The following is a 23,220-nucleotide window of genomic DNA, read 5'->3' as shown; positions in this document are numbered from 1 at the left end:
GGGAGGGGGCTCAGGGCTGGGCCTCTGGCCGGGGCCCCTCCTGACCCACGGGCTCCCTCCCAGGGAGGCAGAGGAGGAGAAGCCTCCCTCGGGATCCTCCTCGGAGCAGGAGCAGCGTGCCTGGCCCCCCCGGGGCAGGGAGGGAAGGAAGGAGCCCCTCTGCCTTGCCTTGGAGGGAAGGGGCCGGGGCCAGGAAAGTGCCCCCTTTGCCTTTGCTTCAGGGAGGATGGAGGCCCTGCCGCCCCGCTCCGCGCCCCAGGCCTGGAGCTGCCTGGGCCCAGCCCAGCCTCCTCCCGCCGCTGCCCCAGGCTGGCTCTGCCCAGTGGCTTCGCCTGGGGCGCCCTTGGGCTGGGCCTGGGCCCCTCGGCCTTCCTTTGGGGACCGGAGACTAGAGGCCGCCTCCTCCTCCTTCCCGGGTCACAGGCCGAGGAGGCGGGCCTTCCTTCCTTGCCTGCCTGCCTGCCTTCCTTCCTTCCTTCCTCGGGGGCGAGGAGGATGGCGGGCCCCGGGCGGGGCGGGGGCGGGGGCTGGTTCCGCTGGGGCTTCCTGCTGGAGGCGGCGTCGGGGCTTCCGTCGGTGGCGCTGGGTCCGGAGCGGCTGCTACCCGGAGAGGGAGAGGGAGAGGCCCAGGGCCGGGTGCTGGCGGTGCGGCCCAGCTGGAGCTTCCTGGCGCTGCTCCTCGACGCCGGTGAGCCTGCCTTCCCTGCCACCTCCCTCCCTGGCTTCCATGGCCTTCCTTCCAGGCTGCCCTGGCTGCCTCCCGCCTTCCTTCCTTCCTCGCAGGCCCGGGCTCGTCGTCTTCCTGGGTGGAGTTCCGCGGAGGCGGCGCGGGGCGGCGGAGGCTCCCGGGAGAGGCCCGCGGGGCGTTGCCCTCCGAGAGCCACCTGCTGCTGCTGCGGGAGGACGCCCTGGAGGCCTGGCCGCTGGCTCTCGGGGAAGGAGGCCTCTCCCTGGCCCAGGAGCCCCTCTGGCGGAGGGAGGCCCAGGACCCCGGGCAGGACCCCGCAGCCATCGCCCGAGGTAAGCGGGGAAGGGCCCCGATCCAGTCCAACCCCCTCCTTCTGCCATGCAGGAACTCTCCATCAAAGCAGCCCCATTGAGAGATGACCATCCAGCCTCTGTTTAAGGACCTCCAAGGAAGGAGACTCCACCAAAATCTCCATTGAGGAAGGAGAGTGTTCCTCTGTCGAAAAGCCCTTTCTGTCAGGAGGTTCCTCCTCATGTTGAGCTGGAACCTCTTTTCCTGGAGCTTGCCTCCATTGCTCCATTGGGTCCTATTCTCTGGAGCAGCAGAAAACAAGCTTGCTCCCTCCTCAATATGGCCTCCCTTCAAGTATTCAAACAGGGCTCTCCTCATATCCCCTCTTAACCTTCTCTTCTCCAGGCTAAACATCCCCAGCAGTTCCCTGAGTCCTTCCTCATAGGGCTTCATGGTTTCCAGGCCCTTCGCCATTTTAGTCTCCCTCCTTTGGACACATGGCTCCAGTTTCTCAATCTCCTTCTTGAATTGTTTTGCCTGGAACTGGACACCATGTTCTCCTCCGCAGGGCTGCCTCTGTTCCCCGGGGGCTTCGTGGCGCCTCACCCGCCCTTCTTCTGGCCGCTGCGGGGCTCCTTCCTCCGGGCGGAAAGGCTGGCCCTGGGCCTGGAACACGCCCTGCTCCTCCTGGCCGACGGAGGGGGCCTCTTCTCCTGGGGAGGCGGAAGGTGAGTCCCAAGCCAGGCCTCCATCCTTGGCCCTGGGCCCTTCCTTCCTTCCTTTTCCTCCCTTTCCTTCCTTCCCTCCTTCTCAGGCACGGTCAGCTGGGCCACGGGGGCCTGGAGAGCCTGTCGGAGCCGGAGCCCGTGGAGGCCTTGCAGGGGCTGCTGGTGGAAGCGGTGGCTGCAGGAGGGTGGCACTCGGCAGCCCTGACAGGTAAGCCTCCCGTGGGGCTGAACCAGGGGTCTTCCAGGGCCCCCTTTGCCCCTCTGACCCCTGTCCTCTCCCCTCCAGACGCAGGGGACCTCTATCTCTGGGGCTGGAATGAGGCTGGACAGCTGGCCCTGCCCTCCAAGGCCCTGGCCAAGGTGGAGGACCAGGACGGCACAGGTGAGGAAGAGGCCCCACACATGCCCCCCAAACACACACACACCTGGCGCTTCCTCTGGCCAAGGGACAAGGAGAACCGTGTCTTTTTTAGGGGGTGCTGAGAAGGGGCCACTGGATCCCCTGGACGCCACCTTCGTCTCGATCCAGGCCTTTCCGGCTCTGCTGGACCTACCAGACGAAGCAGAAGTCCTCAAGGTCAGCTGTGGATCCAGGCACACGGCCGCCTTGACCCGTAAGTGGCCCCAGGTCGCCCCAGGCCCTCAGCCAGGAAAGCATGTCACCAAGTCCTGCTCCACTGGGCTTTTGTGGTGCATCTGGTGGGGATCATTGGCAACTGAGTCCAGGCCAAATGCAAGGTTTCTTCCTCTTTGGGAGAAGGAGCAGACCTCTTGGGAGGCAGACAGTCTTCATTGGGTGGAAGTGTTTAAACTCTGCAGCCCAGAGGCTTCCAGTATGGGGCTGTCTGTAGTTCTGGATGCTGTGGCCAGTCTGCCTGGGATTTGTTACCCAGACCAGAAACCCATCACTACCCGCTGAGACAGCCAGCTCTTCGGGGGGCAGCCATGCTTGTTTGCAGCTGGAGGGGTACAGCCTCACCTCTCCCCTTCCCTTCCAGGCACCGGGGATCTCTACACCTGGGGCTGGGGTAAGTAAGAAAGAGGCACCATCCTGCCTGCCTTCCTTCAGAGAGCAGCCAGGGAACAGTCCTTCGGAGGCCTAAGAGCAGCTCTTCTCTGTAGGTCAATACGGCCAGCTGGGCCACGGCGATACAGCTAGCTCAGACCGGCCCAGGAAAGTTGGCTGCTTTGCAGACTGGGACCTTTGTGTGGTCGACGTCACCTGCGGGCCGTGGGCCACCTATGTCCAGGCTGATAGGAGGACAACAGACCCGAGCCTGGACCGACCGGAGGCCTGAGCAGCACCCAGCCAGAAGGCCGCTGGGTTCAAGGGACACTGGAGGTCAAGCCCAGGAAGAACGGGATCCACACAAACTTTTCCTAGCTGCACACTTCCGAGGTTCTTACAGAAGACAGGTCTTGGTGCACAGGTGACGCAACACAAGTACAGAAATTGTAATATATTTTTATTTTGATTAATAATAATAAGTCACCTTAGCATATTTTAACGAAGAGCTAAACTGAACGAGGCAAGCCAAAGGGGCGCTGGGTGGCCATTTCTTTGGCCAGGAGACAGTCAAACTGTCAGGGCAGCAGGACATGCGGAGGCGGTGGCCAAAGGCCCAAATTTAAAGTATATACAGCAGACATTTCAGTAGCTAGATCAACAGCGGATAAACAAAAGAGAAACATATACTTGCAAAATAAATAAGTCTTGTAGTGAAACCAAGGTGCAAATGTAGCTATGACCATGGAGTCTGGACAGCAGAAGCCCCCTCACCTTCCATCCTTATGCAAAAGCAGGCAGGACTGGAGTGTGGGCAGAGGCATTGAAGGCAAGGGCGACAAAGCCCAGCTCAGCTGGGGGGACAAGGGGGCAAAGTCACACTCGCCTCTCCGCTCTTTTGGCTTCAGGTGGGTCCCAGCAGGGCCATGGAGGACTTTGAACTCCATCCTGCTTGCTATGGCTTTGCTGGCCTCCCACCCAAGCACAGAACCTCTTCTGCAGAAGCAATAAGCTCCCTCCACCAGCATTTTGCCAATGGGACTGAGGGACACCTGCGTGCTTATAAACCCTGCCAGGTAGGACTGCCTACCTGCCTGCCTTGCAAAGGGATGCCCATGAGAAGACCAAGCCCCCTCCCCCTCAAAATGCCTGTTGCTGGCACCCTTTAGACGATAGCTTGCTATGCAGAAGAGTAGGCTGTCCCATTTTAATTTTCTTTAAAATATAATTCTTGCAAAAAGTCATTTCATTCCATCAAAAGCAACAGTTAAAAGTGGCCCCAGCCCCACCGCCAAGCAGCAGCAGTTGGACGGGGGCAGGCAGGCAGTGTTGAACCTCTGCCCTGCCTCTGGGGCAAAAAGGGCCAAGCAGCAGGTGGGCAGGGGAGCCGAGGCTGCCCACATGGTGCTCCCTTTCAGCCCTGGAGGTTCGAAGCCGTTGAGTTGAGGATGCAGGAGCCCAGCTCAGATTTGGAAGCCTTTGAAAGTTCGCGCTGTGGAAAGAGGAGGAAAAACCCTGGGCTGTTGGAGCTGGACAAGGCAGCAGCCTTCCCCTGCTTGGGGCTGTGCGCTGCCTAGGCCAGGGCATGGAGGCCTCTTGCACTATTGCCATGGGGTGGGTCAGAAAGGGGTCCCCTGTCATGTGCAGGTACTGCTCTCTGACCCCAGCCCTAGAGCAGTGGCTGCAGAGGGAGAGGGATAGGCATGTGCAGAGAAGAGGGGAATTACCGCAAACTCTGAATAGGTGCTGGCAACAGAATTAATTCTGCTGGTGCGCTGGAGAGGGGCTGTGGGGAAGCACCCACCGCTCAGAGCAGTTCCGTTGAGCTGGGAGATGTTCTCCTTGTTGTGCTCCAGGCGTCCGTGGCGAGAGGGCTTGCTGGCTGTCTGGCTTGGAGTGCGGGCCGGCTGCAAGGACAGAGGGAGGAGTGGCACATGGTGGGTGAGGAAGAGGGCATGGGGCTGTGCCACAACTGACAGGAGATTAAAGTGGAACTGGGCCTGGGAGTCCAACCCCCTGCTTCTCCATGCTGCATTTCCAGCCAGAGCATCTCAGCCTCTTTTGGAGAATGTCCAGCAAAGGAGGCCCCACCACCTCTCTATGCATTTGGTTCCATTGCCGGACCATTCTTATGGTCAAGAAGGTCTTCAGCTGAAATCTACTCTCCTGTAATGTCATACCAATAGACCTGGTCCTATTATCTGGCGCAGCAGAGCAACAGAGGCTGGATGGCCATCTGTTGGGTATGGTTTGATTGAGAGGTCCTGCATGGCAGAATGGGGTTGGAATGGATGGCCCTTGTGGTCTCTTCCAATAATTCTATGATTCTAAGCCTTCCCCCTTCTATCTGTGGCAGCCCTGGAGGTATTTAAAGAGTGTTGTCATGCCACCCCTCAGTTTCAGGCTGAACATGCCCAGTTCCTCAACCTATCTTCATAGGTTTTGTTCTCCATTTCTCTCATCATCCCTGTTGCCCGTTTCTGAACCAGCTCCAACTTGTCTATAGCCTTCTTAAAATGAAGCACTCTATGCAGGACTCCAGATGATGCCTATTTCTTCCTTTGGGACTACTAAGCCACTCCAAACAGGCTGGAGCCACAAATGTGACTGTGCGCAAGGGGAAATTTGACTGCAACGTGAATACAAAACTGTGCTGCCAGGCGGTTGTACCTTTATCTTAGTCCAGCCTGCACTTTTAAGACAAAAGCAATATAGATAGATAATGGATAAAACCATTAGTGGACAAAAGCAACAGCAAAGCTTCAGCCTAATCTGCAGGAAGGACCTAATATTTTTGCATAATACTGATTACATAGCAGGACACGCCTGAGATATTCTCTTTGTACCACGGCCTGTCAGGACAGGGGCAGAGAATGCTCATTTATGTATTAAAATATTTATTTGCTTCTCATGTTGCTAGGGCTCCTAAAACCATGTACAAACAGAGACCCCTACAAGTCCCACGTCTGGAAAGGGGTCCAGGGGTCATCTAGGGTAGCCCTGACCAGTGGCAGATATCGACTTCCTAAGTTTTCCACATCTCCATCTCAGTCAGTGAGCATGTTCAGCCTTCATTCGGCTTGGTTTTGGCCTCCAACCTTTAGAGTTTCCTACACACACAGACACATGCTCTTTACTGTTGCACTTGAGTGAATCTGAGGTGTTCTTGAGTAAGTGCTGCTGCCTTTGTACAGAACAGCAGGATACTTTTTTCTGTTGCTTACCTTCCTTCCAGAAAGAGGGGGATGAGATCCTGGGGCACTGAAGACTGATCCTCCCAGGGCTGAGCGCATGGTGCTGTTGGGTGTGCAAGCTGTGGTGTTCAGCTGAAAGAAAAAGCCACAGGTTACGCCTGCCAGGGATCCCACTCGTGGCAACAGGGTTTCCTCTTGCACTCCAGCACAGGAGACAGTGGTTCTTTGCTTATGCTCCCCAGACCCTTCCCTAGTCCTTTTATTTCAGTTTTTGGGAGACTGCCTCCAGGTGTGACATCTGTCTCAGAAGGGCAGGCACATCTGCAGAGCAGCTGGAGGCACCCAGAATGCTCCTGACTTGGGGTTAGGCAGGCCACGCCTCTTATGCTCACCTTCCGCATTTTGCCCGGTGTGGTGAAGGCCAATACCCGCCGCTTGTTGGGGGTCCGGGGGCTGCTGCCATACATCATCTCTTCCTCTATCTGGCGCGATTTTTTGAGTTGCTGGAAGAGAGAGAGAGAGGTAGCTTTGGTTGCTTGGCAAAAAGCAGGATAAAGATAAACATTTTATTTTTTATTATTATAAAGCTTCTACATGCGGCACACTTGGGCTGGAAAGAGAAATAAGAGGGTGGCATTGCACTTGGAATGGGGAAGGAAGCAGCCTTCCTCTTGGGATCCCTCACAGCAGACCAAAAGGAGAGGGCACAGGTGCCACCCAAGGCAAAAGGGCAGCTCAGCTCAGCTCACAGTAGCCCCAAAGGCAGGTTTTCTACTTTGCAGCTGTTCGTGCTTCTGATTCTGAACTGAACTCAAGACATCTCCCCATTGTGAAACCAGGTACACAAAGAGGGCCCCAAACGCCACTAGCAAGAGCCCGGTGATCCCACTCCCATCATGGCCAGCAGCCTACAGTGAGCCCTTGGGCAAGCAGTTCCTGCTGTGGATGAGGAACAGAAGGCACCTGTCTACTCCCTGCATGGACCAAGCAAATGCCACTGGCATGCGCCCAGGTGCCATGAGCTGGTTTGCAGGAGCTGCTCCCCTTGCATGAGCTTGAGGGTCCCACTCACACGCTCCTGGCGCTCTTTCTCCTTCTCCAGGTGGTGGAGGCGCCACTGCTCAGCCACGTACTCTAGGAAGGGCTGCCCATTCACCAAGAAGGGTGCCCCGTGCTCCTGCTCCCAGCGCTCCACCCGGCCCTGGAGCTCCTCTTCAAGCTGCAACACGCAAGAGGGAAAGAGCATGCGTGCCACGATTAGCCAGGCTGCCTCCTCAGGGGCTCACAGACTGGCTTCCACACCCACCTCCCAGTTGCATCTGGCAGGGAGGGACCCGCCGGGGCTGGAGCACCACATGCCTTAGGAAGGGTCTTCTGGAGCTTCACCCGCAGCTTCTCTTCTTTCAGAAGGTTGCCCCCGCGGTTGGTGAAGCGGCTTGGATCCATGGCCTTTCTCTGAGGAGGGGAAAGGGGGTCAGAGAGGGCTCTGGGAAAGTTGATGCCCAGATCTTCTCACTGGTGCGGACAGGCCCAGCTCCAGCATTCCCCACTGGGCTCACAAGTACCTCAAGCTCCTGAAAGAGGTGCCAGTTCTCTTCCCACTTGTGGATGCCTTCAAACATTTCTTGGTGGACCTCGTAATAACGCTTCAGCCGCATAACTTCGTCATCATGCTGTTGCAGCAGCTCTTCGGTGAAGTCATCTGGGAAGGAGGAAACGGGTTCACAAACAGAACTGTTACAACCAGGTACCTCCGCATCCCAGTCTGGGAGAGTCACTCACCTTGGTAATAGGGACTGAAGCCGTGCCTCTGCTCCTCGCTGTAGAAGCACTTGTCCCAGTAGCTGGCTAGCTCCACCCGAATGGCCTCCACCACATTCCGGAGGTTGTGGATCTTCAGCTGCTCCAGGCGATCCACCTCCAGCTGCAGCTATCAATGGGCACAGGAAGAGGATGGGTCCCAGGTCAGGGGATGGCAGGCCTTCCAGCCTAGGCCCTCCCCATTGCTCTCCCTCCGTAGGTCAAGGAATAGGGGCAGGAGGGAGAGAGGGGGGACTTGGACCATCCTGAGATTGGAAGCAGCCAGAGGAAGGGAATCGTCCCACTTTGCTTACGGCGTTCATGATCTTGGATCCGGAGCCCACCAAGTAAGGGGCAAAGGTGTCCCTTTCCTCCGTGGGGATCTTCAGGCGGTCCCAGAGCGCCAGGATCCTGGAGCGCAGTTCCTCGCAGAGCGCTTCCTTCTGGGCCTTCCTGATCTCCAGCTAGGAGACAGAGAAGAGCAGCCTCAGCACCGGGGCCCAGGGCCAGCAGGAGCAGGCCAGCCCAGCCTTGCCTTGCGTCCCTTCCGCCAGCCCACCTGTTGCAGCAGGGCCTTGAGGGCCGCAATGTTCTCCAGGGAGAGGCAGAAGGCCTCCTCGTCCTCGCACACAACGTCCTGCTCAAAGCTGCTCTCGGGGCTCTGCTCCAGCTCCTCCATGCTGCGCACGATCTGACGCTTCGTCTCCAGGAACTCAGTCCTGCGGCGCTCCTGGGGGCAAAGCAAGGCAAGGTTTTAGCCGCCCTGCGGCCACCGACCCCCCACCGGCTCAGGGCACCACAGGGGGCAGACCGACCTTTTCGGCCGCCAGGGCAGCCAGGTGGCGGCGGAAGGCATCCAGCTGGGCCAGGCTGGGGACGGCCTCCGCGTCGCCGGCGTCGAAGGGTTCTGCGCAGAGGATTTCACAGAGGTCCTGGTCGCGCTCCTGCAGCGCCTTGAGCTCCTGCTTGCGCTCGCGCTTCTGCTTCAGCATGACTTCCACGCGGGTGCGCAGGTCCTTCTCCAGCTGCAGGATGGTGGCCCCCTCGTCCTCCTGAGGAAGGAAGGCAGGCAGGCAGGGGTCAGGGGTGAAGGGCCCTGGCCTCCCTCCCTCCTCCTCCTCCCCCCCGCGCTCCTGACCTGGAAGGCGGGCAGCTGGAGCTCCCTGCAGAGAGAGGCCAGCTCCTTGCGGCAGAGGGCGATGCTCTGCAGGAGCCGCTCCCTCAGGCGCTCCTCCTCGGCCACCATCAGGTCCAGCAGGCCCTGGAAGGGAGACAAAGCCAAGCTATAGGGGCTGACGGGGGGCCCCCTCCCGCCTGGCCCTTCCTTCCCAAAGGAGCCCCCTCCCTTCCTCCGGACCTTGACGTGCTTCCGGACGACGTCTGTGCGCTGGAGGCGCTGGTCCTCGGGGATGCCGATCTCCTCCCAGATGTCGCGGAGGTGCCCCAGCGCCAGGGTCAGGCAGGCCACCGACTCGTTCGCCAAGGCCTCGCTGGATGGAAGGAAGGAAGGAAGGGAGGCGCCTCAGCGGGAGAAGGGCCGGGGGACCGAGGGGGGCCGAGGGGTCCCTCCTCCTCCGCCTCCCTCCCCTTCCCTTGCCCTAGTCCCAGCCCAAACCTCTTCCGCATGGCTCCCGGGCGAGGCCTGGGCCGGGCTCCTTCGCTCTCCATCCGAACGACGCTGCTCTCGCTGTCTCCTTCCCTCTCGCTCTCTCTCAGGAAACCGTTTGCCGCTGGCTCCGCCCCAGATTCAAACGCTCCGCGCCGCCCCCTGATTGGCTCCCCTGCCTTGCAAGAGGAAGCCACGCCCCGCGCTGAGCGAAAGGGCCAGGCGCCGGCCAATCAGAGCAGGCCGCTGCTGGTGCCGCCCCGCCCCTGACTGTGGGTGGAGCCTGCGGCGGGAGGGGGCGGGGCCGGGAGCTCTCTCCTCCCTGCTGGGCCTGACAGCGCAGCACTCGAACTCGCAGCCTTTAAACTGTACATAAAGCCCTCTGGGAGTGTCCTGCCAGGGTTCCCAAGGGGCCCAATAGCGAGAGACGTCCCTGCTTTCCCAGGGCAAAGGAGGGAGCGATGAAATCCCTGCTGGGAGACCTTGGCCAAGTCACGCTCTCTCAGCCTCGGAGGAAGGCACAAATCCTGCCCCCCAAACCCTGTCCCCAGGGGTCACTGTGAGTCTGGGAGCAGAAGGCAGAGGCTCTCCTGCTGCCACTGCCAAGGAGGAAGAGGAGTCAGGGTCCTCCATCCCAATGGCAGCCATTCCCCACATCCCAAGCCTCCCCTGCAAGGAGGGAAGAAGGGGCTCCAGGACACATAGCTCAGTGGGCTGGGAAAAACTTTTATTACAAGATTGGTGGGATCCAACTTGCCTCAGAGAGACAGACAGACAGAGAGACGGGCTGATGAATCCGGTGTGAAAGCCCAACCAGGGCTACACAAGAGGGAGGCAAGCCCCAGGCCCTCAGCCCCAGGGTTAGGGTGCCCCCAAGCGCAGCCTGGTCCAGCTGGAGCCAAGTGCCCAGGAGGACAGCGGGCCACCCTTCCTTGCTGGGAGAAGGACAGGGCCAGGGAAGGCGGGGTGATGCTCCTGGGGAGGCAGAGCACACACAGAGCCCGTCCCGTCCTCGGAGCCTGTCATGCCTTTGCCTCCATCATGGACTCCAGCAGCCGGACGCTGTTGGTGACGGCCGTGGTCAGGAACACGAACCTGAGCCCTAGGAGAAGGAGAAGGGCGTGAGGGAATGGCAAGGGCCAGGCAGAGGAGGCAGGCTGCACTAGGAAGGGCCTCTGAACCTCAGCTGGTGGCTGGGCCTGAAGCAATGCCCCTCAGGGAAGGAATGGCCAGCAGAAGCCCCGGCCCAAGCCCCAGGAAGGCCTCTGCTCCCAGGGACACCTGCTGCGGCATCACCAGCCAGGCCAGCCGGGCATCAACCCTCCCCTCCGGAAGCGCTTTGGTACCTCTTTCTCTGCCAAGGAAGCGAAGAGCTGAGATTTCGGAGAAGGTGCAGCCCCCCAGGAAGACAACCAGAATGACCCGCTGGGAGTCCCAGGCAGGATTCTCCTCTCCAGCTGCAAGGAGAAGGCGGTTGGGATTTCTCAGGCTGGAACGTTAACACTTGCCATCCGAGGGGCAAAAGGAAGGGGCAGGACTGGGGCAGGCATTGCCACTGCTAAGGAACCCTGCCTTTTGCTAGCTTAAACTGGAAGGGGGCCAGTAAGGCCACAGCATCACGAAGCAGCTGGGCAGACCTTTATCTGATCCTGTCGCTCTGATGGCTTTCATTGTTCAAATGTTTTATTGTGATTTCCTCATCATTCTCTGCTCATAAACTTTTGAAAAGCAAGAAAGTAAGAGGCAAGTATTTTCACAGACAGCAAAGCCTGGAGTGCGCCTCATAGGCTGCCTTCACAGTGGCTGTGCGCTGCTCGTCTCTGACTCTGGGGGTCCCCCTGCGCCACCCCTGTGCTCTTCTCCCTCTCAACCAGGGCAGGCGGGTGAAACCTCCATGAGGCGAGAGGAGCCTTGGCTAGTTTTGAGGGGAGCAACTGGAACCCACTGGGCCTCCCACTTACCCCCCCCCACCCCCCCCCCCAAGCTACTCCTTGACACTACTGGGACCCATAATTCATTCCCCAGAGGAGCTTCACTGCCTCTTTCCAGGCCCCAGCCAGCTTTTGCGCTCCAGCACCTGCACAAGGCAGAGGGCAGTCAGTGGTGGGGTGCCAGCAGCCTTTGCCCGTCAGGGCAGGGGGCAAGCCAGGGTCAAGGGAAGGCCAAGGGAAGGCCTGAGCGCTCTGGGGCACCCGCAATGATCTTGCAGCTCAGAGGGATGTAAGCTCCACTGAAGACATAGGCCATGTCCCGGGGCACTTTCAGGTCGTACTCCCCATCCACACGCGGGATCTGGGTGCGGTGGCAGAGAACAGAGGAGTCAGTCCAGGACGCCTGCCTATTCTTCTCCCAGCCCCCTTCCTTGCCCCGGCATCCTCCAGAGGTCTCACCAGCCCCAGCTCTTGCTTATGGCCCTGAAATGGCTCTTCCCTGGCGATGGAACTAAGAGGCATCTGAGAGCTTCCTGGTTGCGGGGAGGGAGGAGAGAAAAAGGAGAGCCAATGGGGAGATGCTCAGGTAATTCCAGGTGCAAGGAACACCCCCCTCCGACCCAGAGACGTGTGGGAGCATCACCCGGCTACCTGCAGCTCGGTCTGTCACCAGCTTGCTGACTTTGTTCTCCACGGCCGTCAAGGGTCTCCCCCGGCACCTGCTCAGTCAAGAGGCCCAGCTGCCTCAGGTTGTGGAGGTCAGCAGTGCTCTGGTCCATAACTCTGAAGGGGGAGATTGTGGCACAGACTGTGTGTCAAGGCAGAAGCACCTCAAGAGAGACTGGGCTTAGAATACACTGTTGAGATGTGAAAAGCGGTCTGCAGGGGGGACTGCACAGCTCCCAAGGACCCTAGAGAAAGGGGGTTGTCCAGGGCAGGCACAAGAGCCACACTCATTGCCATGGGTCAGAGGGGGCTGGCGTCATTCCTCACCTGCAGGTACTGGGTTTTCAGGGAGCGGTAGTCCTTGGGGGTAGCCTAGAGAGGCAGAACAGGAAGGTATCAGTACACAGGGGTAGCCCCCTCAAAAAAAGCCCTCTCCACCCTCTGCCTGACCTCGCTCTAGCGCCACTCCTCCGACACGACCGCAGCGTGCGCACCACACGCCACACTACAGCACTCCCGTGATCGACAAGAGGCAGCATCCGCAGACTCTCAATGGGGGGAGACCTGTCGCATAAGAAGAAAACATCAGCAGATATATGAGCCCCCCCTCCGCCAGCCAACACAGCCCCCAGGCCAGCCTCTCCCACTCACTGCCGGTCAATGTGCTCTTCAATGAAGCTGATGCTCTCTCGAATGTCGAAACCCTCCAGGAGCGCTGCAGGGCAAGTGGGAAACCATGATGGCAACCAGAGCCTGCCTTAGCTTCAGGAGGCACCAGTGCCTGGACCTGAAAGATGGGGCAGCCCTACCTCAAGAGTGGATTAGCAAGCTGCAGGGCCATTCTCTCTCGCCAAAGAAGAGGCAGCCACTGCCCCAGATCCTGCCAGCCCCTTACGATCTCTGGCTGTGTCGTGTAAAGCTGCTCACAACCAAGGAAGCTTCCTCTCTGCCACGGGCCAAGATTTCTTAGGTAGAGCAAGCAAAGCAAGACCTTTCAGGAAAAAGCCTAAGAAAACACTGGGGAAAAACGATGATGTGTGTTGGGATTTCAAAGTGCAAGCGGCAGCAGGATTTTCAAGCAGCCCCAAAAGTTGGTTGGGTCTTCCTGATTTCTCCCCCAGGGCTCTCTGCCGCTTTCTTTCCCAGGGCCAGGGACACATATGGAGGGATCAGGCCACCAGACAGGCATGAGCTCAGGGAGCAAGAGGAGGCAAGGAGCAGCTGTCTCTGTCCACACACACCGTGCTCAGTCTTCAGGAGTTCCTGGAAAATCCTGCCTGGTTTTCTTCTTCATGATGGACTCGCAGGCCCCAATATCTGGAGGACACAACAAAGGCTTCTGAAGGGAGACTGCAGCAGGGGTGGGACTGGGCCCAATTCCACCCCCGTCTCCCAAAGACCAACTAGGAAGCAGGTTTGGGAGAGGGTAAAGGGGCTGGTGTTTCCCCTGAAGGAAAATAAGGGTGAGAGAGGAGAAGGGGCTGGTGTCTGTCTCTCTGAGATCACATTCCTTTGTGGGTACCCACAAAGCATCCTTGTTGGAGCCAGCAAGGGCCAGGGCTAATTCCCACATCACATTCACATCACAGGAGATCCACACAACCCCCTCCTCATTCACAACCACAGACACGCATTTCTCTTCTCCAAGCCCACTCACTACATGCACCATGAATTAGGCAAAGAAGTTAGTGAAGCTTCTAAGGCTAGAAACAACAGTGCCCCATTTCTCCACCTTCACACACACACACACACACACACCCCTCTGCACAATCCAGGACATAGTTTAAAAGGGACCTACGGAGGCTGAGCAGGCGGTGCTCTTGCTTCAAGCCTTTCAGCTCCTGGGAGACAAAGTCCTTCATCTGTTTTATGTCCATCCCACGCCGTCGCTGAAAAAACAAGAGAAGGTGTGTTTGCAGGCTGAGTGACCTGGGGCTCCCCTGGGCCCTGTCCCCACTGCTCCCCTCTGACCAATCCCACTCACATCATACTGGGCCTGCAGGTTTACGGGCCTTCTGACTCAGGAAGCCAAAGACGCTGGAAAAGTGCCGTTCCGGATCTGGTTAAACACTGTAGGGAAAGGCCAGGAAAGGGAGGCCAGGATAGCTAGCTGAGCCAGGCCATCCTTTGTTCATGAGGAAGCGGAAGCAGCTGCTGGCCGCCACAAATTCAGATGCCCCTCCTCCACACTTAACAGCCCTCCCTTTGCTGACAAACTGTCGAGACCCAAAGGGGTCCAGGTTTACCTTGTCCTGGGCATCAGCAGAACCTTGATGCTCCGGTCAGAGGAGGTGACTCTCTGGGCCAAAGTCACACTTCCTGCAGAAAGGGTGCAGCAGGAGATTTGTCCCAAAGACTAAGGACTGCTCAGGGGCAACCGTGTGGGAAGGGAGCCCTTCTGAGGCAGGGGGCAGGTGCCACCAAGTCTCACAGCCAGGGAAGGAGAACTCACCGCACTTGATGCGGAAGGTATCATCCACCAACCCTCGTATACCACCTGAGAGCAAGGGCTGTAACGTAGTCCACATCTGAAAAGGAGGTGGGAGTTGAGTGAGGCCTGCCACAAGCCACCCCACAGCTGGGTGCTGAAGAGCCACAGCCATAGGCGCTCATTGACCTGGGCGGTCTCCCTACTCTGCCAAGGGAGGTCTGGAGCTCAGTCCACAGCACCTGCACAAGCCCCTGCCCACTTCCCAGCAGCCTCTCCAGGCCAAAGCGGGAAAGACCCTCCTGGGCCCAAAGACTTTGGAGAGGTACAGCAGCTTGCCAACGCAACAACTCAGAGCGTGAGGGACCCTGTCTCAGCCAGAGCCCAAGTGTTTCTTTTGGAAACATCCAGTCTGGCTCACTCACTCGCCCCGTCTGCCCATTCTGCTCTTGTTCCTCCCATCTAAACTGTCTTTGTGGTTCTGCTGGGATTCCTGCAGGCAATGTCCCCACACAGAGAACTAGGAGGCTAAACTGACACAGAAATACTTCTAGTTTAGTTTCCTCGCCCCATTGATTCCCCCCCCCCCAAAAAAAATGTGTTTGGGAGCAGGCACTTGCAAGGAAATGAGGGGAGAGAGACAGGATGGATCTCATCTGCACGACCCACCCTCCGTCAATGCAGCCCCCCCCCCCCCCGGGCCCCTACCTCTGTCCATGAGAAAAATGGAGCCCATCTCTGGCTTCCGACCCATGTTGTCCACCTCGCTCTCTTCCACTATCTCACAGCAAGAGTTCGTGGGCCATCTGGGAGGACAGGAGACCGTTTGCTCACCCATCCAACTGCTCCCCAACACAGAAACAGAGTGTCCCAGAGCAGAAAAGAGCCCTCCTCCAACCACCATCTTGAGGGGGAGAGAGGCCTTGCAATTTTTTGTATTTTTTTGCAATTTTACTGTACAGCTATGATCACTGCGGAATAGCGGTCTATAAATAAAAATTAAATTATTTATTATTATTATTATCATTATCATCTCCCCAGGTTGACTCCCTCATTTGTCCCCCTGTGGACCACCCCCATTCCCTCAAGAGGCTTTCTCTGTGCTGTAAAAGACCTCACCGCACCTTGGCACACCGGCCAATTCCATAGGTCCTAGTGAAGGGGCCGAAGAGGGAGCCCAGCAGCTGCAATGCCTGCGCCACAGTGCTGATCCAGCGCTGATCCCCTTCCTGTGCAAGTGAAACAACAACAACAAGAAGGTGTAACTCACACGGAAGGTTAGCAGTACATTGTTGCTGTCATCACGAGGGCCTCAGCCTTCATCTTGGGAAGAAGCTGGGAAGCAACTACCAACCCTCTTCCATGAGAAAAATGAAAGTGGGAGCTTCTGGCATGGGCCAGATTGACCACCCTCCAAAGCTGTGTGCTGAAGGAAGTATTGTTCAATGCAGGCTGGCATGGCCAAGCCCTAACACTTTCATTTTGCTGCATGTCAACAAAACTAAGAGGACAAAGACAATCCAGACTGAGGAACTGGGGCAACTAAAAGCTGCCAGTGCAATTCATCCAAGCCCCACAGTTGTCATTTAGGCTCCTAAGCTGGCTGGTGAATGAAGAGGCATCGTGGAGCTTCATACTGACCAGGAAGTAGTCACGGAAGAATTCGGGCAATTCCATGCTGAGGATGTCATCATCCAGAGGGAGAAGGTAGAAGTTCCACTCATCCCAGGTCACATCTGGGTGAAAATCCCAAGAGAAAACAAGCCTGTCTTGTCTTTGACATCATCCCATCCTCCTGCCGTCTCTGTTGCCCCCTCCCCCACCAGATGTTCATCATGAGCAAAGCAATTGCCCAGGGGCTTTTGGGCATGAAGAACAAGGCCTTGCCTGGAAAAATAACACCCTTTATCCCCACAACCCCCCAAACCCTCACCTCCATAGATTCCCTCGTCCTCCAGCACCATCTCACAGGTATAGAACTGCAAGGAAAGGGAGAGTCAGTCAGCTCCCTGTAGTTGGGGCTCTCCTAACTCCCAGCCCTTCCTCACTTCCCTAGACCTTCACACCAGGCTACAACCAGCATGAACAGGACAAAGAAATTCTGACCAGCTGAAGACATGACACCAATGGGGACAACCACAACATCTGAAATAGGATGTGCCCCAAGACGAAAGGGTCCGACAAATGGGCATCACTGCAGGATGGGAGCATACAATTGCTAAGCTCCTCTTGGATGAGGGAAGAGCAGAAAGCAGGGTCCCAATGTCTTCTCCTGGATACTTACCTTCTGAGGGCTGAAGATAATCTTGTACTTGCGAGTCCGACCAGCAGCCTTGTCAGCATTGACTATGTCTGGAGAAAGACTCTGGTCAGAGAGCAGCTGAGCCCAGATGTCCCCTGCCTGGCCCCAGCCCCCTTTCTAGGCAGCTCAAAAACATGGTTGTGTGGACCTCAAATGAAATGCTTGCTATTTAATTTGAAGAGGTACACTTCTCTTTCTAGTCTAATTATTCTCAAGGAGTCTTGTGGCAGAGCTCCAAGAACTAAGACAACAACAACGGTTCTCTCTCTCTCAATGTGCGCAGACTCACACACAAACCCAGCAATTCTTGATCCTGTTCCCAAAGCAGAGTGCTTCTTTCTACTTTGCAATCCTCTTGCAGCTGTCAGTAGTAGCAAAGTGCTCTTGGGGCAGAGAGGGAGCAGTGCGCTTGCTGCAGGACCTCTTCCGTTGGCTAAAGTGTGGGGCCCTCCAGCCCTAGCCCTGAGGTTCTTCCCAGGAAGCCAAGGGCACAGCCGCCTGATGGCAGCCAGATGGACTGTGCTTCCCCTCCCTCTGGGCCCTGGCAGTTGGGGCTGTGCCCCCAGTATGGCCAGGCCAGCCAACAGGCCAAGGCACCAGCTTTTCAGGCGCACCAAATAAACCGGGTCCTCTCCTTGGCCACCAGCTCACCTGCCACATATTTCACGTTCCTGATTCGTGGCCGGAGCAAAAAGCACAGCCTTGCAGGAAGGAAGCAGAGAGAGTAAGCGGCGATGAGGAAAGCGATGGTCCCATCCATCCCAGGGCAGGTTCTCTGTGGCCTGGGAAGCCCATGCTCCTCGCAGGGCGGCCAGGGTTTAACCCCAAGGGAGGCCACGGACTCACTGGTCGCTGCTGCTGTGGGCCGGCTTGCTCTCCACCTTGTAGAGCTTGTCCACTTCGTGTTGCTGCGCAGAGGAAGGAGAGGGGACAGGGTCAGCCCAGGGGCCTTAGCTGGGGCCTCCCTCAGTCCTCTTCCTCTTCCTCCCGGGGCCACTTCCAGCTGGAGCCTCTGCCTGAAGGGGGCCTGGGGCACCTTGAGGATGGAGACGTTGGCGATGCGGTCGAGGGGGCTCATCAGGTCGGCCTCGATGAACAGGTCCTTCTTCCCGGGGAGCTGCCCAGGAGAAAGGGAGGGGAAGCCGGTCAGGGCCGCAGCCAAGAAGGCCCCCGCCGCCACCCCTGCCTCCCTCGGCCCTCCTCACACCTGCTCCAGCAGATAGACCAGCTGGTCCCGGGCCAGGCGCTTCAGGAGGCCGAAATCCGGCAGCTCCGGCGCGTCGCGGTGCCCCGGGGAGGACATGGCGAACGACGGAGGGACCGAGGAAGAGAGGCGCCGCCGGGCCCCTTCCTGCCCGGAACCAAGAGCGGCGGAGGCAGAGGGAGACGGCGGAGCACCTTCCCCGGAACACCCGGAAGTGGAGCGCTGCTGCTCTTCCGGCCGGGCCTTGAAGGGCGGCGTACTCAATGGGGGCCGCTCTAGGCAGAACCCGGAAGTGGGTCCCCGGAAATCAGAAACAGAGAAATAGCCCAGTTTGGCACCGCTTTAACTGCCTCCCTGGCTCAAGGCTATGGAATTCTGGGAGTTGGAGTTTGGCCCACAACAAACTCCAACTCCCAGAATTCCATAGCCTTGAGCCAGGAAAAAGTTAAAGCGGTGCCAAATGGAGTTATTTCTCCAATGTGGATGCAGCCTCTGTGGGTTTCATGACTGTTGGGTCCCACAACAAACTCCAACTCCCAGAATTCCATAGCCTTGAGCCAGGCGGCATCAAACCATGTTATTTCTCCAGTGTGGATGCAGCCAGAGAAACCCAAGGGATCAAAAGTGCCCTGCTTTACCCAACAGGACCCCAAAGTGAAGGGTAGGGGACCAAATGGATGAACCCCTGCAAGGCGCATGCGAATTGGGTTGCCATAACTGTCAACCTCTAAACCGGGACAAATGTTAAAAATGTAGGACAAATGTAGGATAATTTTTTAAACAGAGGACATGTGAACAACTAAAAAAAATTTAATGAATTAAAAAAAGCATTAATGTAAACGCATGTTTCTTAGGCATGCTCAAAATGGAGGACATTTTGGCATTATTCCTAGACAAATGGCAGAAATGTGCTTCTGGCCAAAGGCCCCCCCCCCATTCCAAAACACACACGACACACATTTGGGCATTTAACTTCCCATCATCCTCACAAGGCACAGCATGGGGGGGGCACGTTGGAGGACACTTCCCATCATCCCCAGACCATGCAGAGGTTGGGGGAGGTCTCCCTGCAGCCTATCTGCGCCTGTGGCCCCTCAAGCCCCTTTCTGGTAATTCCCAGAATCCTTGAGCCCTCCAGGGCCATGGGCATGTGGGTTGGTTGTGGGTGATGGGAATTGTAGTCTGAGGACTCTCGCTGGCTCTTGTGTGTGTGTGTGTGTATACAACACAACAGCAAAGTTATAAAACACGCACACTCTGCCTCTGCTCAACCTCCTTCCCTTCATCAAGAAGAAGGGATGAAGAAGTTGGGGCAGTCGAAGGGGAAGCGGACTGCATCCTGCGGAGGAAGGCTGGCCTCTCTCTCTCTCCTTCCCTGCTGCACCTTCTTCTTCAGAGGAGCCTGGCCAATGAGCGATAGACGGACAGAGACGGGCTCCAGATGACCAGCTCCCAGGACTTCTCTTGAAAACCGGGCAGGGACATTCCCGAAGCCCAAAAACTGTGCAAGTCCCGGGAGAAAGGGGGACATGGCAACCCTACATGCGAACCTTCAGCCATCTTTATATATTCCCAAACCATGTCAATAAAGAGGTCCTTTGCTCCAAATAAAGAACTCCTCAATTTCTATCCTGGAGAGTAAGGAACCTCTTTGGCCAAAGGTCCCCATCTTCCCACAAGGGCTCAAGACCAGCTGCATCTGACCATCCCTCAGAGGACAGTCCTGTCTGGGCACCTCTCCTGCCGCAAACAGGGTGCTTCCCCCCCTTTCGTATCTGCAGTTGTTCTCATAAGGAGGCATGGAGGAAGCAACTGGACAGCTGTTTGTCTGGCCTGAAGAAATAAAATACAGTCCGCCCTTGCCTTACGTGGACTTGGCATGCGCTGCTTTGAGCATATGTGGTCCATAGGGCCTAGTCTGTTTTTTAACTTGTGTATACTGTGTGTGAGTTTATATAGAGTTTGTATTGTTTGGATTTTTAAAGAATTTTATAGGTTTTATTTGGGAACCGCTTGGGTCCCTCCGGGGAGGATAAGATAAATAAATGGCATGCTCACCACCATAATGGCTAATGGGACTTCAGCATAAGCGGTTTTCCCCATACGAATTGGTGTGGGTGTCTGGAACAGATCCCGCACAGATGGGAAGGGTGGACTGTATTCTGACCTGAAAAGGTAGCTGGAGGGGCCTTGCTAAGCCACTGGGCCTTGGCCTAAGTGAGAGCGGGAAGCACAATGGCCAGCACAGCCAGTCACATACCACTCAGGGCTTTTATTAAGGTCCACTCTCATTACAGGCTGTTTTCATAACCTTATCCTCCATACAAATCCCCAAGAACCCTCTGCTGCAGATGCGGTTATTGAGCTGAGGAAAGTCCTGTTCCCCTTCTCAGCAGCAGAAGAAATGTCTGTGGCCATTCCGTGGGAGTATGCGCTATCCCAGAGGTCAGGAAGGGGAAGAGTCAGCAAAGCATTGGTGTTAGATAGAACATCCTCCGCCACAACACTCTCCTCGGGGGGGAAGAGCGAGGGACGCGTTGCAAGCTCTCCTCTTGCACACTCTCAGCTCTGCGCTTGCAAAACATGGAAACGTCTTCAGCCAAGGCGACCTTCTTTGGGCAATCAAGCAGAACAGTCTTCATGCCAATTCAAACAAGGGGGGCCATGGGGAGGGGTTGAGATGGAGGAGGGCGCTGAACAGTGGGAAAACTGAAGAGCCATGGGCCAGTTCTCTTCATCTCTGCTCCTTCATCTGGATGGTCCTTGTAAATTAGCAGGGCTGGCGCTCCGCAGCATCACTCATATATCCCACGTTCTCTGAAGAGCAGCCGCAGCTTCTCCTCCAGCGCTGGATTCGTCCCCTGCAAGCCCTTCACCACCTCTGAGGCCCAAAGGAAGTAATCCTGGACTCGCTGTTCAGACCAACCTATGCAAAGAGAGACCTTGCAGTCAGGGAGCGACAAGGACACACACACAAAAACATGGCAGCCACGGTTTTATGCCAGGCGTCCTATAGCTGCTACTTGGTCTCGCCAAAAAGAGGGCAAGATGCTAAGCCCAGCTCTGATAGCAACCATCTAAGGGACGGAGTCCTAATTGTGCAGCTGGCCAATGGCTAAACTGACCCCAAGATCTCCCTTCTCAGGCTGCATCCACACTGGAGAAATAACCCAGTTTGGCACCGCTTTAACTCTTTCTGGCTCAAGGCTATGGAATTCTGGAAGTTGGAGTAAGTTGTGGGGTCCAGAGCGGAGCTCTAAACTCCAACTCCCAGAATTCCATAGCCTTGAGCCAGAAAGAGTTAAAGCAGTGCCAAACCAGGCTATTTCCCCAGTGTGGCTGCAGCCTCTGCTTCCAGTTTCCTGCCCCTGTCAGGGGGAAGTGTGTGCCAGGGACCCTGCCGCGTCCGGACCTTGGGGGGTGCAGCGGCTCAGGTCTCGCAGGTTGTAGAGCTTGTCGGCCAGCTTGACCAGCTTGGCGGCCCGGCTGCTGCCGGCGGCGCGTTCGACCTGCAGGCGCTTGCGCTCCGTCCTTGGCAAGTCCTTGTCGTCGGTCACTTCCTCCACGATGCGCCTGACCTCCGGCCCAAAGCGGCCCTCGATCTCCGCGAAGGTGGTCGCTGTGTCCTCCACCGTGTCATGCAGCAGAGCCGCCTGGAGGGAGGGAGAGAGACAGAGAGAGCCATCGGCAAGCCAGCTCCCTCCCAGGCTCCGGCTCAGGGGCCGCTTAGGGCTGCGAGGGCCCTCCATTTCTCACCTGCAGCACCGCCAGGTCCGTGATGCCGCCTTCCTGGACCAGGATCTGGGCCACTCCTGGAGGGAGACAGAGGCAGGGCTTCAGTGACAGAAGGGAGAAGCCAGCCAGCGGGGGAAGGAGGGAGGGCACTCTGCACGCGCCCAGAGGCTCACCGATGGGGTGGTTGATGTAAGGGGTGCCCTCCGGGTCCTTCCGCCGCTGGGCCGAGTGCTTCCGGGCCGAGAAGTCGGCGGCGTCCAGCACCAGCCGCACCGCCTCCGCCGCAGCGCTCTCGGCCGAGGAAGAAGAGCTCCCCAGCGCCCCAGCCATCCCCGCCTTTCCTACAGCATTGCACTCGCGCTGCTTCCGGGTACTCGCTTCCGCCGGGGGACAGGAAGTCCCGCCCCCGCCCCTTTCTTAAGCGGAGCCTTGTCGCTGCGCATGCGCAAGGGCCACAGAGCTGGGAAAAGAGCAGAGACGCGCTGGGAAGCGAAATGCGAGTCCCCTTTTCCCGTTCTGCTCGGAGGACCTCGGTTTAAGACCCAAAAAGCCTCGGCAGAGAAAAGGAGTGACGTCACGACTGAAGCCTCGGAAGAGCATCCTTTATTCTACAAAGCCTTCATACTGTTTTGTCTGCGGCTGCATCCGCACTGGAGAGATAACCCGGTTTGGCACCGCTTTAAGAGTGGGAGTTGGTGTCTGTTGTGGGGCCTTCCTTCCTTAAGCTCCGCTCCGCTCCGCAGCAAACTCCAGCTCCCAGAGTCCCAGAGCCTTGAGCCAGGAAAGTCTTAAAGCGGTGCCAAACCGGGTTGTTCCTCCCGTGTGTTTCCGCAGCGGATCTACTTCTGCGAGGAGCCAGAGTCCGAGGCCGCAGGGAGGGCCGTGCCTCTTCCTCCGCTGGATCCGAGGCGCCTCGGGGTCTGGGCCCGTGCGGCGCTGGCGTCCTGCTTGGCGGCCCTCTCCGGGGAAGGGACGAAGCGGCTGCGGAGGACGCGGAGGGCGTCCTGGCGGGAGACGCCGAAGCCCCGGGCCAGGCGCCACAGCGGCCACTCTTCCGAGGAGGAGGGCCCTTCCCGGCCCAGGAACCTGAGAGAGAGAGAGAGCGAGAGCATTCCCAGCAGCCTCCGCCGACCCACCCGTCCTTCTCCTCCTCCTCCTCGGCCTTCTTACCGCATCTGCTCCATGGCTTGGCGGCTCAGGCTCCGAGGCCGCTGCAGGGGAGCCCCGCACTCCGCTTCCATCGCCTTCTGGAGGCGCCTCCGGCTCCGCAGCGCCCTGCACCGAGACACACGGAGAGAGAGAGAGAGGCCCTCAGGGCAGGCCGGGCCCCTCGCCCTTCCCCTCCGCTCCGCAAGGCCGGCCGGCCTGCCTACCTCTCCGGGTCCGGCTCCCGCGGGGACCCTCCGGACGCCAACCGGGCCCCGGCTTTCCGTAGCACCGGCCACCGCCAGGCGCCCGGAGACCACATCTCCCAGGAGGCCGCACTTCCGGTCCCGCCTCTTCCTCCAGGCCTTCACAGGCCCAGCCCCCTGTCAGTCTGGCGGGAGGCCCCCGGAGGGCCAGGCAAGGCGAGTGGGGTCCTGGCCCAGCTCCCCCTGGATCACGATGACGACTCCAGGAATGGAAGTCCCTGCGGCGCCC

General features: G+C 58.0%; 5 protein-coding genes across 9 annotated transcripts; 1 reads left to right on the top strand and 4 right to left on the bottom strand.

Annotated features, from left to right (window-relative positions):
* Positions 1–122: 122 nt before the first annotated feature.
* RCCD1 (RCC1 domain containing 1) lies at positions 123–3,432 on the top strand. 3 transcript variants are annotated; one of them, XM_042472648.1, is made up of 8 exons: positions 123–688; positions 784–1,020; positions 1,548–1,707; positions 1,794–1,915; positions 1,994–2,089; positions 2,181–2,321; positions 2,706–2,735; positions 2,830–3,432. In XM_042472648.1, exons 1-8 carry the CDS (start codon positions 496–498, stop codon positions 3,003–3,005), a joined length of 1,155 nt encoding a protein of 384 aa, XP_042328582.1. In that variant the 5' UTR covers positions 123–495; the 3' UTR covers positions 3,006–3,432. The 3 variants fall into 3 exon arrangements, with proteins under 3 accessions (XP_042328582.1, XP_042328584.1, XP_042328583.1); XM_042472650.1 differs by having other exon boundaries at positions 2,817–3,014; XM_042472649.1 differs by lacking the exon at positions 1,994–2,089.
* Positions 3,163–11,259, bottom strand: PRC1 (protein regulator of cytokinesis 1). 3 transcript variants are annotated; one of them, XM_042472644.1, is made up of 15 exons: positions 10,660–11,259; positions 9,323–10,415; positions 9,065–9,197; positions 8,846–8,968; positions 8,523–8,759; positions 8,267–8,437; positions 8,022–8,171; positions 7,690–7,837; positions 7,473–7,609; positions 7,267–7,362; positions 6,980–7,126; positions 6,300–6,410; positions 5,938–6,039; positions 4,441–4,620; positions 3,163–4,205 (listed from the first exon to the last, which is right to left on the bottom strand). In XM_042472644.1, the coding sequence occupies exons 2-15, from the start codon at positions 9,373–9,375 to the stop codon at positions 4,128–4,130; spliced, it is 1,866 nt and encodes a 621-aa protein (XP_042328578.1). In that variant the 5' UTR covers positions 9,376–10,415; positions 10,660–11,259; the 3' UTR covers positions 3,163–4,127. The 3 variants fall into 3 exon arrangements, with proteins under 3 accessions (XP_042328578.1, XP_042328579.1, XP_042328577.1); XM_042472645.1 differs by having other exon boundaries at positions 4,518–4,620; positions 10,660–11,258; XM_042472643.1 differs by lacking the exon at positions 3,163–4,205 and having other exon boundaries at positions 4,214–4,620.
* Positions 11,260–12,210: 951 nt separating this feature from the next.
* VPS33B (VPS33B late endosome and lysosome associated) lies at positions 12,211–18,042 on the bottom strand. Its single transcript, XM_042474025.1, is given in 21 exon segments — positions 12,211–12,282; positions 12,405–12,474; positions 12,562–12,625; positions 13,152–13,179; positions 13,181–13,227; positions 13,709–13,799; positions 13,895–13,915; positions 13,917–13,969; positions 14,363–14,392; positions 14,395–14,418; positions 14,421–14,438; positions 15,047–15,122; positions 15,124–15,144; positions 15,463–15,567; positions 15,980–16,074; positions 16,272–16,317; positions 16,623–16,690; positions 17,292–17,341; positions 17,487–17,548; positions 17,677–17,757; positions 17,848–18,042. Coding segments are annotated over 21 exon segments (1,218 nt in total). The 5' UTR covers positions 17,944–18,042.
* A 2,054-nt stretch (positions 18,043–20,096) lies between these two features.
* Positions 20,097–22,016, bottom strand: HDDC3 (HD domain containing 3). The gene is made up of 4 exons (XM_042473142.1): positions 21,753–22,016; positions 21,601–21,656; positions 21,257–21,497; positions 20,097–20,770 (listed from the first exon to the last, which is right to left on the bottom strand). The coding sequence occupies exons 1-4, from the start codon at positions 21,907–21,909 to the stop codon at positions 20,640–20,642; spliced, it is 585 nt and encodes a 194-aa protein (XP_042329076.1). The 5' UTR covers positions 21,910–22,016; the 3' UTR covers positions 20,097–20,639.
* Positions 22,017–22,166: 150 nt separating this feature from the next.
* On the bottom strand, positions 22,167–23,220 carry NGRN (neugrin, neurite outgrowth associated). The gene is made up of 3 exons (XM_042473145.1): positions 22,953–23,220; positions 22,750–22,854; positions 22,167–22,665 (listed from the first exon to the last, which is right to left on the bottom strand). Exons 1-3 carry the CDS (start codon positions 23,045–23,047, stop codon positions 22,419–22,421), a joined length of 447 nt encoding a protein of 148 aa, XP_042329079.1. The 5' UTR covers positions 23,048–23,220; the 3' UTR covers positions 22,167–22,418.

Source organism: Sceloporus undulatus, chromosome 6 (assembly GCF_019175285.1).
Source record: "Sceloporus undulatus isolate JIND9_A2432 ecotype Alabama chromosome 6, SceUnd_v1.1, whole genome shotgun sequence".
Lineage (NCBI taxonomy): Eukaryota > Metazoa > Chordata > Lepidosauria > Squamata > Phrynosomatidae > Sceloporus > Sceloporus undulatus.
Note: the sequence above shows the minus strand (reverse complement) of the source record. Positions and strands in the feature narration are given on the sequence as shown.

Coding starts and splice junctions, on each gene's coding strand:
- RCCD1 (XM_042472648.1), top strand. CDS start 496: ATGGCGGGCCCCGGGCGGGGCGGGGGCGGGGGCTGGTTCCGCTGGGGC. Junction 1,021..1,547: donor CCCCGCAGCCATCGCCCGAG/GTAAGCGGGGAA, acceptor TCTCCTCCGCAG/GGCTGCCTCTGTTCCCCGGG. Junction 1,708..1,793: donor TTCTCCTGGGGAGGCGGAAG/GTGAGTCCCAAG, acceptor CCTCCTTCTCAG/GCACGGTCAGCTGGGCCACG.
- PRC1 (XM_042472643.1), bottom strand. CDS start 9,375: ATGGAGAGCGAAGGAGCCCGGCCCAGGCCTCGCCCGGGAGCCATGCGG. Junction 8,172..8,266: donor TCAAGGCCCTGCTGCAACAG/GTGGGCTGGCGG, acceptor TCTGTCTCCTAG/CTGGAGATCAGGAAGGCCCA. Junction 6,040..6,299: donor CACCGGGCAAAATGCGGAAG/GTGAGCATAAGA, acceptor TTTTTCTTTCAG/CTGAACACCACAGCTTGCAC.
- HDDC3 (XM_042473142.1), bottom strand. CDS start 21,909: ATGGCTGGGGCGCTGGGGAGCTCTTCTTCCTCGGCCGAGAGCGCTGCG. Junction 21,498..21,600: donor CGGACCTGGCGGTGCTGCAG/GTGAGAAATGGA, acceptor CCCTCCCTCCAG/GCGGCTCTGCTGCATGACAC. Junction 20,771..21,256: donor GAGCCGCTGCACCCCCCAAG/GTCCGGACGCGG, acceptor CTCTTTGCATAG/GTTGGTCTGAACAGCGAGTC.
- NGRN (XM_042473145.1), bottom strand. CDS start 23,047: ATGTGGTCTCCGGGCGCCTGGCGGTGGCCGGTGCTACGGAAAGCCGGG. Junction 22,855..22,952: donor CGGGAGCCGGACCCGGAGAG/GTAGGCAGGCCG, acceptor GTCTCGGTGCAG/GGCGCTGCGGAGCCGGAGGC. Junction 22,666..22,749: donor CAAGCCATGGAGCAGATGCG/GTAAGAAGGCCG, acceptor TCTCTCTCTCAG/GTTCCTGGGCCGGGAAGGGC.